This window comes from Strix aluco, chromosome Z (genome assembly GCF_031877795.1).
Source record: "Strix aluco isolate bStrAlu1 chromosome Z, bStrAlu1.hap1, whole genome shotgun sequence".
In the NCBI taxonomy this organism is placed as follows: Eukaryota; Metazoa; Chordata; class Aves; order Strigiformes; family Strigidae; genus Strix; species Strix aluco.
Window position 1 is genome coordinate 47,520,202 of NC_133971.1, and position 14,081 is coordinate 47,534,282.

Sequence of the window (14,081 nt, forward strand, 5' to 3'; positions counted from 1 at the left end):
CACTTTAGAACAGAAGCTCCTTAAAGAGTCTTTTTTTTCTTTATTTTTTTCCTTTTTTTTTTTTTTTTTTCCAGTTATTTGCATTATTTACAGTCTTTAACTTTTTGGTCTTTAATGTGAATCAACTCTTAAAATAGGGAGCTCATCTGCTAAAAGAAAGATAAGCTGTCCATGAAAAACTGGATTATAGCTGACGACATCTACCAAACGAAATTTCTCTTGCCTTTTATTGGAACCAGAGAAGTCACATACCAAACATTTGTCTGGCGTAGCATTCAGCTAGGATTTATTTCTTTACTTAGTTAAAGCATTAAGGATTAGCACTGGCATCTGGAAAACTTTCTAGTTTGTATATAGCAGGTAAACGCATGGCTTTTTCTACAAAATATGATCCTTCCCTACAAAACCACAATAAACATGTTTTCATGTTTTATTTTGATGCTTCTGGCGTTAAATGTTGTTCCATATGGTACAGTGAGAATAACACAAAAAACCCTGGGAAATGGAGAGTTATTTAAATTTCTAATTCCTCTGAGTGGCAATGGCATTCAGGAAATTGCCACATATATTGACATTTGTTGAGGATGCAGAAAAGAAAGCCTGGGTGGGCAAAGACATGCCTAGATAATAATACAAAATGGACCAACTTGAACCTTTAGTCTTCAAGAACTTAACATAGGATGGGAGAATGGGCAGAAAGTGCTGGGCTGTAACTACTAAGATACAAAGTCTGCATGGGGGAGAAAGAGAGAGAGGTGACCTTGTCAGCAACAGAGTAACACTGTATTAAAAAAACTAAACTTGTTCCCGCACTTTGCCTTTAATGTCATCCCAAGTGGAATACACTGAGGTATTACACAGTAACTACATGTTTTAAACACATCCGATAACTCCCCTGGGGAGCTGCTGATGGTTAGGGGGTCATTGCTTAAGTCAGTCCTAAGTATACAAAATCACAAGGATTAGATGATGTAGGAAGACTTCCAGATATCATTTAGTTCAAACCCACTGTCCAAGCGGGGTCATCTCGAGATGGCTACCCAGGACTGTGTGTCCAGTCAGGTTCTGAGTATCTCCAAGGATGGAGACTCCACAATCCTCTGGCCACTTGTGCCAGTGCTCCGTCACCCTCACAATCAAAAGGTTTTTCTTGTTTAAGTAGAATTTCTTGTATTTCAGTTGTGCCTGTTGCTTCTCATCCTGCCATTCAATAGCTCTGTATCACCCCTACATTCCCCTGCCCCCCTCCCCATTTATACATGTTGACAAGATCCTTGAGCCTTCTATCCCAGCTCTCAGTCTCTACTCGTATGTCATATACTTCAAGTCCTTGGCATCTTGGCCACCCTTTGCTGGACTCAACTCGTCTGTCCTTGTCCCTTGTGTACTGGGGAGCCCAGATCTGGACCCAGCGCTTCAGATTTGGCCTTACCAGTGCTGAGTACAGGGCAAGGACCACCTCCCTCAGCCTGCTGGCAACACTCTAATGCAGCCCAGGAGGCTGCTGGTCTTCTTTGCCAAGACAAAGACTGTTTTTCATAAGAGTGTAATATATAGGAAGAACTTCTACACCTTAAGGTATTACAGATTTTACAAGTTTACATGGATTTAAGAGCAGACAAATCTGCAGAAAAGAAATCCACTGAGGATTATTGAACACAGTAAGCTGCAATATCACAAGATGTCCCTGAGCTATAAAACTGGAAGCTCGACAAGTTGGAAGCTGGATGATGTATCACTGTGTGCTTCCTCTATCCCTGTACTTAAACTATCCCTTTTCGACTACCATTGAAGCTATTAGGTTAGATGGACCTTTGGTCTTAGGCATTACAAAATGCTATATGAATTGTACAGTGTATTATCTTACACCCACTGCAGTCATTTACTAAGTTTCTGAATTAATTTGATTATGAAAGCACAAGATTAGGAAAGATAACTGTATTTAAATAAACAACACTCTTAAAGATTAATTACAAGTACAGAACTTGTTTCAATTAAGCAGTAGGAAAAGTCCATGAAGAAAAACACAATAAAGCTTTTACTTCATATCCCAGTCAAATGAACTCCCAAACTCAGAATGGCACTTAAAAGTCAAATGTTTCTTAGTGCACAAAGATCTTACAGTTTTTCAGCATTCTTTCAGAAAGTGCAAGTCAGACATGTTGGAGCACCCATATATATCCTCCAGGAAAACAGTATTAAAGACACTCTTTCAAATCTGCAGTATAATCAAAAGACAGAGATCACAATTTAACAGGCCAATATTTTATTGCTCTCCAGAAATTTTCTTGATTGGCTTTTCCAGCTACCTGACACATTCATGAATTTGTGAAGTCTCTTCAAGTTTAAGAATCTCTACTTTTTCTCATTTGAGATGCGTTTGATATTATAGTCCTAGGATTATCACCTCAATACTTTGCATTTTCCCCTCTCTTTTGACATCCAAGTCCTCATACAGTTTAAAGTACACTTTTACACAAAAAACAAAAGCTCCAAAGAATCTGTACTATTTCTACGTGTGACAAATGGTGTTCCTACAAACCATTCATTAACGTTGGGGAGTATTTCATAAATGGTGGCACTACATAATGGGACTTATGAACTGACACTGTATGAGCTTTACATTAATCAACAGACAGCACACTGAATAAATGAAGCAATCTTCATTATTAACAGATGGTAAGTTCTAGCAGTTGCTATTATAATATACGTTGCAAAAGATTAGGACAGCATCACAAAAATGTTCAAACAGCAGTTGTAACTTTGTAAGAAAATACCACGGGATGCAAATCTGCAAGAATCATATTCTAAAATCTCAATTTACAAATAGTCTAGTCATCAAATTTAATCTTTCTCCCTTGGAATGCTGTAATTTGAGACATTTGTTCCCGGCGTCTCTTGCTTGCTTCCCATGATGGATGAAGAGGTTGCTCCAAACATGCTTTCTTATTGTCGCACTTAGCACCTGCAGCTTTTGCAAATGGTTGCTTCTTGAGCTCTGGTTCCTTTTTAAGAAGAGCTGTGCAAGAAGTACAAAATAAAATATTAACTACATCATGAACCTTCATAAAAATATGCTAAAACTACTTTGGGATTGCAGATATTTTCAAGAATCTCTTAATGAGCCATGGGGAACACGTTCATCTGAATGTTCACAGCAAGATTTCCTCATCTTGCAGCTCAGTAGATACTCCCTTGTAGACTGCAGGTAGTTAAGATTTACTATTACTGACCACATTCAACATCTGTATAAACAAACAGCACAATCTCAACTTTTTTCCTCACAATAAACCAATGAGATATTACACAATGTAACTCAATATAACTGAAATTATACCCTTGATGCAATGAATTCCAAAATGGAACCATATACTGTAAATGGAATAAAATATTGAAGGAATTACAAGATAAACTACTTGTTAAATATAATCTGACACCTTCACCTGTGCACAGGTAACAGTAACTGCTCAACATGAAAACAGACAGAAAAGTACTTAGCTGTGTAAACCCTACTTTAAGTATTTCTAATAGTAAAAAATAGGAAATAGCAAACAATATCCACAGATTAAAATGAAAGGTCAACATTTTTATCATTTTAACAACACATGTTAAAATATGTGCCACAAAATCAAAATGAAATAAAAAAACAGTCTATCATGACTAGACTGCAGAGGCAACAAAATCTCAAGATGTTTTTACTCTTATAACTTTACCAGGTTAAGTAATACATACCTGTTCCTCCATTTTTGAGAGGTTGGTCTTTAGTATTTCTAAAAATAAGAAGAGAATGTAGGATTTTTCAAGAAACTTACGACAAACACCCGTGAATAAATTAGAATCATCATCACCAAAACACTCATGCAATGACTTTACAAGCATAATGTGCAAAACCCTTCCCTCTTTGTTAATAAAGAAGTAAAATCAGAAGTATTCAGTAGTGATTTAATTCGGATGCAGGTCTAGTTAGGAATCCCATGTACATGTCAGTGCTAATGTGAATATGAAAAATAGATAAGTGTCAAGAAAGCACAAGAAGACTGCAGAACAGTTTATGTGAAAATGTTCTAAGCTGTAATTGGATGAAGTTCTCCTTGTTCGATAAGGGCTACTAAAAATTATAACAATTTCCATTACTGGAAGGAGGAAGGGAATGGAGAACACAACAGGGGGAAAAGGTTTACCTTTTTCTGTTTTGAGATTTCTGATTAGAGGTAGACAAAGAACTACAGAACATTGATTCTAGCTTGCTTGCTTTTGCATGTGGCTTGCTTTCTTCCATGATCAAATCTTGTGCTGTCCCAAGCACTGTGTTCTTTTCTTTCTTCACTATGTTTTTCTGTAGTCTATCTTTTTCTTTTGCTGAAGAAAGATCAGTAACTGCTGCTATCTTTTTCTTTCTTTTTACTTTGCCAATGAAGAAATCATCATTGCTGTCACTGTCAGAATCTGATGACTGGTTATAAAACCTCTCTTCAGTACTATCATCAAAGTACTCCTCTTCATTAGGATGTTCCTGGTTGCTATCATCATTAATTATTTCTTTTATTGCATTTAATTTGTTCATGCTCATATTTTCTTTCCTTTTTTGATAGCCAAGTTTCCTTCCTGTTTTATTCTGAGTGACTGCTTGCACTTCTACTGCCTGAAATGAAGATTCTTCTGGAGGATATATTCTGTCCATTCCCACAATTTTCTGCTCAGATTCACTCTCACAAACTTCTTCAGACACCCTGTCAGTTTCTATTTTCATACTCATTTTTGTTTTGTGTTCACATCCTTGCTGGTTTTGAGCTAGTTTAACAGCTTGATTATCGAAATTGCTATTGAAATGTTGTGCTGATTTAGATTGTTCTTCTGACTTAGCCATTTTTGAAGGAGTGGCTTTGGTGAGGTTCTTTCTCGCGTCCTTGAAAGCTTTTACAGCAGCTATATAAGAGGCAGAAGAAAAACCTTTTGTTGCAGCTACACATGAGTTTACATTTTTTTTTAATATAATAAAACAATTTTGCAAGTTTAATGTTATATTGAGTAAGCATATTTTGAATGTCCTTATCAATATCTACTGAACACATGGGGCAAGAAATACCTTAGAACACAGCATCAACAAAAGTGAGGAAAATAACTTGAAATTATTACTGAATACACTGTTAAACTTGGGTTTAAACTGCAAACTTCTCTTTGAGTAAATAATTTGCAGCTGACAATCCTGTTCATTTAGGGCATTACTTTGTGTGTAAAAACTGGAAACAAATAGTAAATTGCTCAGATACAATTAAATTAGTATTTGGCATGCTCTGTTATTAACAAAATGACTTAGTGACATTATCACTAGGATTTGACCCTTTTTAACATCATTTTTAGTTGGAAAATTTGAGTTTAAAGACAACAGGAAATAACCTAAAGAACCAAGAAAGATTCCCTAAGGATTCTGGGGATGGTTTCACGGGAAGTTTAAGGGAGTCATTTGCAAATGTCTCCCCTGCAAATGCAAAAAGTCATTTGCATTTTAGTTGCCTTTGGAAACCCAGTTGTAACGCTCCTTCTTTGTATCTGCATGTTATTGTGCTCATTGACAGTTCAGTCCTATTTAATTTAGTGATATTCCATTATATCAATTAGATTTTTAGAGTTCCCATTATAAGCCCTGTTTATCCTACACCCTTTATCTTAAATGTCTTATAGCACACTGTCACATATAAGTCCATTTCAACCAATATAAATGCCTACAAGCTTGTGACACTTGGTTCACTGCAGCCAGTTAAGGTAATTACAGGAGCTTTTTTGTTTTTTACTTTTCTTTTTCTATTGGTTGTTCATGTCAGGAATACACAGGAACAAGTAACACACCAGTAAGCTACTGAAGTCATAAACAATATAATATTTCATACCTTTAAGTTCAGCAAATTTGGCTTTCAAGATGGGGTGTGTTGCAAGTCTTGCAATGGCTCGCTCAGTTGCAGTACAATTTGGCTATACAAAATAAATTCAAAGGCATGAACTCAATAGAACAGTGAATACTTACACAGGTCTGTATCAATTATGCTCAATGCATACTAATGTGATTCTGGACTGTTAACTGCACAGGATGAAAAGCTTATGACACTGTGGTATTTGAATATTTCTTATTCTTCCTGTATTACTGTCATTCTAAATGAGGAAAATCTGACTGCCCATCATTGACAAAAATGTAAGAGGCATATACACCTGCTATTTCTCAGGTACGGAAGAGGTATAACATGATTTTTATTTTAAAAGCATACCAGACACATCTTTCAGAGCGAACACATGGATTTTACATTCACTATTTCTTACACATTGTTACAGACTGTTCGTAAACAAGAAACTGTTTGTAAAGAGGATGTCTCAAACAACTCAAGTGGGACACCCTGTGGGGGAGAAGCGCAGTGGGCCGTTTCTTTCCCCCTCCCTCCTGTTGTTGCCCAGAGACAGAACTTAGGCCTAACTGCACAGGTACAAGCCAGAGAAACTGAGAACCTTCTGGAACAACCTATAGTGCATGTGTAAGAAAGACTATATAAAAGGCAATACCCCATGTGTGTCTTTCGACCCATCACCTATGGACTAACCTGGCTACTCTGTGACAACACAGGATCTAAGGGCGGTGATCCCCCTTTTCCTATCCCCTCCCCTTCTCTTTTCTCTTCCTGTATTGTAGGAAAGTTTTGTTGGATTTGAATTGCAATCAGTCCACGCCAAAACGCCATTATTCATTCTCCGTATGGTTATCAGTTGATTGTTGCCAGATTGTCTCCATTTGTTCACTAAAGTGATCAGTCAATACAGTCAGCAGCACAATTGTTCCTCTGAGTCATTGTGGTGACTTGGCCCGCCCTGCCGCTCTGCCAAGCAGAGACTGGCTCTTCCACCTGCACGCAGGCTCTCGGGGAAGTCAAAAGATTCACCCCTCTCGTAACCCACCACGTGGGACGAGACACACGTGCAAAGCAAATTCATGAACAGGACGTGGCTAACATCTGCTCACCAATGGGAAGTAGCAAATAAATCCTTACTCTCCTTTGAATGTACACACAGCTTTGCTTCACTTATTGAACTGTCTTTACCTTAAGCCACTAGTTTTCCCCACTTTGGCTCTTCTGATGCTATCCTCATCCTGCAGGATGTGAGCAGCTGCTGGGTGCTTAGTTACTGGCTGGGGTCAAACCATGACACAAACACTACCTAATACATCAGCAATGCATGTTTAAAGTATCTGCTTTGCTTGACGTAAGAGTACTCAGTTGGGAAGCTTGGTTTTGTATGCATTTTCTTCCAGCAGAATTATGCCACTTAGTATAAACAGTTATGTATTCATTGCATAAAGACAGATGGACACTTCATGCCAACTACTAGTGCAGAAGAGTCACTTTCAGTGCTTTGTTCTGAAGGAAATAGAGCAGAAGACAAGACTACAGCTACAGCAGAGCCAGTACTTCTAAATGTAGAAACATTTAATTGGTTTGCAAAATGTACATCTTGTTCCTCAACCAATGTAAAGCAAATTCCATTTGTATTTCTTTTGCCATAGTTCTAGAGCGTATAAAATACACTCTGGGTATGTCCAGTCGTATTTTATGTTTGAAGTGCGCATCTGGGAATTCTAGTACTTTCCTTTCTCCTCAAGTCTCTGCTATTACAATGTTATTTCTTCAGGTCAAAAAAAAAATGGAAAAATATTTTCTCTGTAGACTGTCTACAGAACTATGAACACTGGCCAGAGAAGACGGGTCAAAAGACGGGTCCATTTCCAAGGGCCACAGACTGGCTTACTTTCAGTCTAGCCTAGCTCTGAGAACTTGAAATCTGAATTTTGATCCCCATGTGACAGTGCTGCATGCTGCCACCAGATTCCTGGGAGAGCAAGCTCACATTTCTGAAGATCAAACGCTATTTTCTTTGGAGATTTTTCTATAGTTGGAAAATCTATTTCTGAACTTAATTAATACACTTTCTCCCTCAGTTACTTCCTGTGGGTTTTGAAAGAATATACCATGAAGTTCAGAAAGCAGCAGCAGCTTCTGTGCAACATCTGGTGTCCTTTAATTCAAATATTTATAGAAAGGGTGTACATGCCAATCCATACGGAATAACCATATTTTTTCCTTATAGCAAAATACTTCACAAACACTACTCACACTGATAGACAGTAGCCAACATACATACACTATGACATTCACGTTCTTTAAAATTTCCCATTTTTCTGTTTTTTTTGGCACATTCAGTGCTCAATTTATTTTTCCTTAAGTATTTTCCAGTACATAAAACCTTGGCGGAAAATAAAACTTAACAGAAAAACATCAACTGTATTTACAGCAAGAATACCCTTTCCCCCTCCCTGGCCCCCCAGTATGTTTAATTATGCAGATACTAGAATTGTATACATATATTCTCACATGTTCCTGCTATTTCTTGTATTATTTCACACTGTTAATTTCTTCATGCAAGAATGTCCTAGTAATTTCCATAGGAACACTCTTCCTTCAGTGTGCAACTGAAGCGCTGCAAAGTCAAGAAAACAACTGAGCAGTGTATAATCACATTTTTCAGTGAGAAGCTGTAAGCTACATGCTGAACAACAGGAAAGTCAGGGTCTCCTCAAACTTTTTATACTGGTAAGTGATGTACTGCTTCTGTATATAGTATTAAAGATATCTATCTATCAGCATCGACATATTTCATTAAAATCCATGTGGACATTTAACTGAATTAACTGCACTGACCTCTGTATTTTCAAATCTCTTAAAATTAAAAGAAATCCAAACTGCATAAACAAACATTCTTCATCCTGAATGGTAGATGTGCACACACCTCAAAACAGAACTTACCAGTTATAGAATAATAGAGCAGCAGTTGCATAACTTACACACGTACAAACACACATGCATGCCCCACGTAAGAGACACAAACTTTGTACAATATGGCAATAACTGGGAAGAGAATGGTCATTACAAGCTTGGTAAGATACAAACAGATTCACAATGAAGTTTTGAGATGTGCTGGAATAGGGGTCAGAAGTATGGAATGGCTCTAAGAACTGGAAGAACTGGGTAAAAAAAAATGTCAGACAGAAGTTGTGTGGGTAGTACCTGCTTCATACAATACAGGTGTGCACTTGGGCCCCAACAACCCCCAGCAGCGCTACAGGCTTGGGGAGGAGTGGCTGGAGAGCTGCCAGTCAGAGAGGGACCTGGGGGTGTTGATTGACAGCCGGCTGAACAGGAGCCAGCAGTGTGCCCAGGTGGCCAAGAAGGCCAATGGCATCCTGGCTTGGATCAGAAATAGTGTGGCCAGCAGGGACAGGGAAGGGATCTTACCCCTGTACTTGGCACTGGTGAGGCCACACCTCGATGCCTGTGTTCAGTTTTGGGCCCCTCACTACAAAAAGGACATTGAATTACTCCAGCGTGTCCAGAGAAGGGCAACGAAGCTGGTGAAGGGTCTGGAGCACAGGTCGTACAAGGAGCAGCTGAGGGAACTGGGGTTGTTTAGTCTGGAGAAGAGGAGGCTGAGCGGAGACCCTCATCACCCTCTACAACTACCTGAAAGGAGGCTGCAGAGAGCTGGGGATGAGTCTCTTTAACCAAGTAATAAGTGATAGGACAAGAGGGAATGGCCTCAAGTTGTGCCAGGGAAGGTTTAGACTAAATATTAGGAAGTATTTCTTTACAGAACGGGTTATTAGGCATTGGAATGGGCTGCCCAGGGAGGTGGTGGAGTCCCCATCCCTGAAGGTGTTCAAGAGGCAGGTTGACATGGCGCTTGGGGATATGGTGTAGTTGGGAACTGTCAGTGCTAGGTTAATGGTTGGACTAGATGATCTTCAAGGTCCTTTCCAACCTGTGATTCTGTGATAAAGTGAGATAAAATGAGAAACTGAGTGTCTCAGGGTCTTGGGGCAGATGAGATTGCAGGAGTTAAAAGTGTTACCTTGTTAACATGCTTGAGACAGTAGAGCTTCAGGAAGAATTAATTAGATGGCAGAAGCCTGGGATTAATTTGGGAACCTGAAATGGAGACTTCGAACCATCACTTCATTCCTGTTCACATCTACTTCTGTTCATACCCTCTCTGCTATAATTATGACGAATAATAGGAAAGAAAAAGGTCATACTTCTATTCTTCAATTTGCTTTTGTATAGAAGGGGATTGCCTTGTTACAGGTCTCACCAGAAACAGGACTGCTACTAGAATTTCAACTGGGTCAAAGGACACTGCTACTAAACTGGTAATGCTTGGTGGCCCTGCATCTGCCACTTTAGATCATCTCTTGGTTATTTAAAATAATGACATTCAAATGGAGACAGTCAGAAACCCCACTGATAAGTATGCAGTATATGACAAAAGTCATGACACAAAAAGTAGCCTTGAAGCATGTCATACTCAAGTTTCTACACTAACTAGAAGAGCATTTTAATGTTGAGTGTAACAACAGCCTGATTTTATGCAAAAAAACGGCATAGATAATGCTAACCAAGGTAAGTGTAAAAAAAAAAAAAAAAATCCCCAATTCTGGGCCAAAACAAGACGTCATTGCAATACCCTTTGTAGCAGCTTAGGAGAAGAGCTGTCTCTCTACTGAAAATAAAAACCCAGAAAACCTGTTAATCCACACGTTCTTCCCAGAGCTCTAACTAGTTACAGCTGTCCTTCATTATAACAGATGTGGTTAATGTGGAGTCACAGGGTGGCTGAAGGTGCCAGATTGTGGCTGCCACCCAAGTCTATCCCATGACCTCATACTGCTTTGGAATAAGACCCTTGAGAAAAGCTATGTTCTGACTGTGAAATGCTGATCATTCTCCCTCTTTATGTCTATAAGACAGAGAGTATGTGATTTGTGGCCACCAGACATGGTGAAGATTCTTCTATGAGAGGCAATTGTTACCGGTATCACTCATAGCAGCATTGTTGTCTCTGAGTTCCCAACAGCAAGAGATTGTTGACCCTGGCTGGACACCAGGTGCTCACCAAAGCTGCTCTATCAGTCCCCCTCCTCAGCTGGACAGGGGCACGTTGTCTTTGCTGCTCCTTCCTCCTCAGGGGGAAGACTCCTCATGCTCTTCCTCAGCTCCAGTGTGGGGTCCCTCCCACAGGAGACAGTCCTCCTTGAACTTCTCCAGCATGAGTCCTTCCCACAGGCTGCAGTTCTTCATGAACTGCTCCAGCGTGGGTCCCTCCCATGGGGTGCAGTCCTTCAGGAACAGACTGCTCCACCATGGGTACCCCATGGGGTCACAAATCCTGCCAGCAAACCTGCTCCAGCATGGGCTTCCCACAGGGTCACAGCCTCCTCCAGGCATCCCCCTGCTCCAGCGTGGAGTCCTCCATGGGCTGCAGGGGGACAGCTTGCCTCACCATGGTCTTCACCACGGGCTGCAGGGGAATCTCCGGTGCCTGGAGCACCTCCTCCCACTCCTGCTTTACTGACCCTGGTGTCTGCAGAGTTGTTTCTCTCACATATTCTCACTCCTCTCTCCAGCTGCAGTTGCTGTGCAGTTTTTTTTCCCCCTTCTTAAATATGTTATCACAAAGGTGCTACCACCATTGTTGATGGGCTTAGCCTTGGCCAATGGCGGGTCTGTCTTGGAGCCATCTGGAATTATCTCCACTGGACACAGAATAAGCTTCTAGGAGCTTCTCACAGAAGCCACCCCTGTAGCCCCACCTGTTACCAAAACCTTGGCACGCAAACCCAATACACTCACCTTGATAATAAGAGGACGGATCAGCTAGGGAATTCATAAACAGGTCTCTGTTGGATTTGGCAAGAGTTTAATAGAGGGTGGTTCTCCCAAATACAGAAATAACAGAGAGCAATCTCACAGGATTGAAAGGAGAGAAACATCAGCACAAGTGCTTCAGACTTTGCACTGGAAATGGATGGCCAAAACCTGACAGATTTATAAGCAACTTTTACCCAGTTTTCGTTCAAGCTTTCCCAGTTTTGTATGTAACAACAAAATGATGGTACAGGTGTTATAAAGAGGTAGCTGTACAAGCTTATTAATAGCAAGACAGGTGAGAAGTTCTTAACTGCAATTACTTTTGTACGGATCTCAGGAAATCATGCAAGTTTCAACTTTTTTTTTATTGGACTATATACGATTTTTAAAATAGATGGACGAAAAATTTCCAACTGAAGCTAAAATGTATGTCTTAACAGATCTAAAGCTTTTGCAAAAAACCAGGATAATGCCTTGTAATAGAACAACAGAAGAAAAACTGAACAATTTCTTACAAAACATCAGATACACAAGTGAACCGGAAGTCCACCTTCTCTTGTTATTCTTTTCAACACTTGCCACAGTTTATATTGGTTTAGATTGTTTTCTGTTACCATGGCAATATTTACTTTATCTTGCAAGCATTATGGATGTTGAAGACCCATGGAAACATGAGGTACTCTGGCCAATCTTTTCACTCATCTGCAGAACTGCACACAATAGAAGGTAAAGGTCTGGAGAATCTAACTGACCTTGCATTGGCAGTAGCACTGACTGTCGACTTATTGACTTCTGCAGACTCTTGAATCCAGCATCAGGGAGAAGCATGAGATTCTTCTAAATACCAAGGTGCTTACACTGCCCTAACTTCATTTGTATGTCCGGACTAAAGCTGTTCTTTTCCCCATAATTTGTTCATTTATATTTACCTTCAGTCCTACAACCAGTCTGGCTTGCCTTTTATCAAAAAGGAGTATGAAGTATAAACTTGTCTACTCTTCTTTTAAAATAAGAATTTTAAAATAGGCCATAAGTTCAAACAAAAGTAGATTGCTTGCTGTTCTTTGTCTGCATGCATGATAAAAAAATCTTATTATCCAAATGTCTTGAAAAGTTTAAAGGCCTGTTAAGAAGCCTAGCACTTTACAAGTGTTAAAAGACCATATTTAATGGGAATATAAAAGTCAATAGAGTTCCTCTGGATTAACCTGTCACAACCAGTTTAGCCAACCATACAAGTGTGAGCTAAATGCTTATTTTTCAGATTGGGAAATGGTCAAAGAGAAATGGAGTGTTTCATCCAAAACTACCACAGTGATCTATAGCAGAGCTTGGCATAAACCCCAGACCTGCCCAAGTTCAAATTACGTACTTAATCTTCTACTAATACTTTCCTTCTTCTCTTTACGTATAAAATAATTTCTATTATTGTTTCAATAAAGAGAAGTCAGAGCAAAAAAATCCTGAATAAAGCAAGCACGGATTCTTAACTATCTCCTCATGGAGAACGGGGTCAAATCTACGTGTAAACTGAAACAAGATTGTGGGAAAACTCAAATGTTGCTAACTCATCTTCATTTCTTCCAGGGGTAGTAAGACTATGTGTCTACAATCCTCTCAGTTTAGCATCCCACACAAAAAATGTACACATTTTTAAAGAAAAAAATGTTAACTTCTCAAGGTTATGAAAGAGGACATAAAGCAGGCACCATGCCAACTTCCTCCCACAGTTGTGGTGGTCTAACTCATTGGGATGACCAACACTGAAAGCTATGCTGGCCTTTAAGAAAACCTAGAAGCATGCTGAACGTTACTTTATGCTATAGACAAATGGGTCTATGATGTGGACAAATTCCCAGTGGAAAGCAATTGTGAAAAGAGTACTCCCCCTATAAGAATCTAAAAAAATTATTAAGAAATATCTGTAATGTAAAAATATTACACAATTTGAATTGATTATTCACTACAATTAACCTGTACAAAATATGTACAGTTCTGACTTACAGCAATGTAACATCAAGTACATAAAATGTAACCATATAAAGGCTACATGCTTTTGCTTTTTACATATAGCTTTGTATAAAATACATGAAATGCATATATTTTGACATTTGAACACTATAAAATATATGTTTTGCCAAGCTGAATAAAAATTTGTCACACAGCACAGTAAAATAGATGCCACTGAGAAAACAAACAAAAGCCCACAAAAAAACCCCAATCAACCCCTCCCCCAACCCAAATCACCTGAAAAAGACAATCATACTGAGAAACTAAACTGGAAAGCAAAATATGATGAACTATAAACCCAAAAAATGGACTTCAGGGGAACAGAAACAA

General features: G+C 39.2%; 1 protein-coding gene across 5 annotated transcripts in view; it reads right to left on the reverse strand.

Annotated features, from left to right (window-relative positions):
- Nucleotides 1–2,249: 2,249 nt before the first annotated feature.
- Nucleotides 2,250–14,081, reverse strand: part of SRFBP1 (serum response factor binding protein 1) — a 77,012-nt gene continuing 65,180 nt past the window's right edge. For all 5 annotated transcript variants that reach the window (XM_074811994.1, XM_074811995.1, XM_074811997.1 and 2 more), the window contains 4 exons: nucleotides 5,889–5,970; nucleotides 4,182–4,926; nucleotides 3,733–3,770; nucleotides 2,250–3,019 (listed from right to left, as the gene is read on the reverse strand). In XM_074811994.1, coding sequence (XP_074668095.1) covers nucleotides 2,832–3,019; nucleotides 3,733–3,770; nucleotides 4,182–4,926; nucleotides 5,889–5,970 — 1,053 coding nt within the window. In that variant the 3' untranslated portion in view covers nucleotides 2,250–2,831. The remainder of the gene's footprint in view (nucleotides 3,020–3,732; nucleotides 3,771–4,181; nucleotides 4,927–5,888; nucleotides 5,971–14,081) is intronic.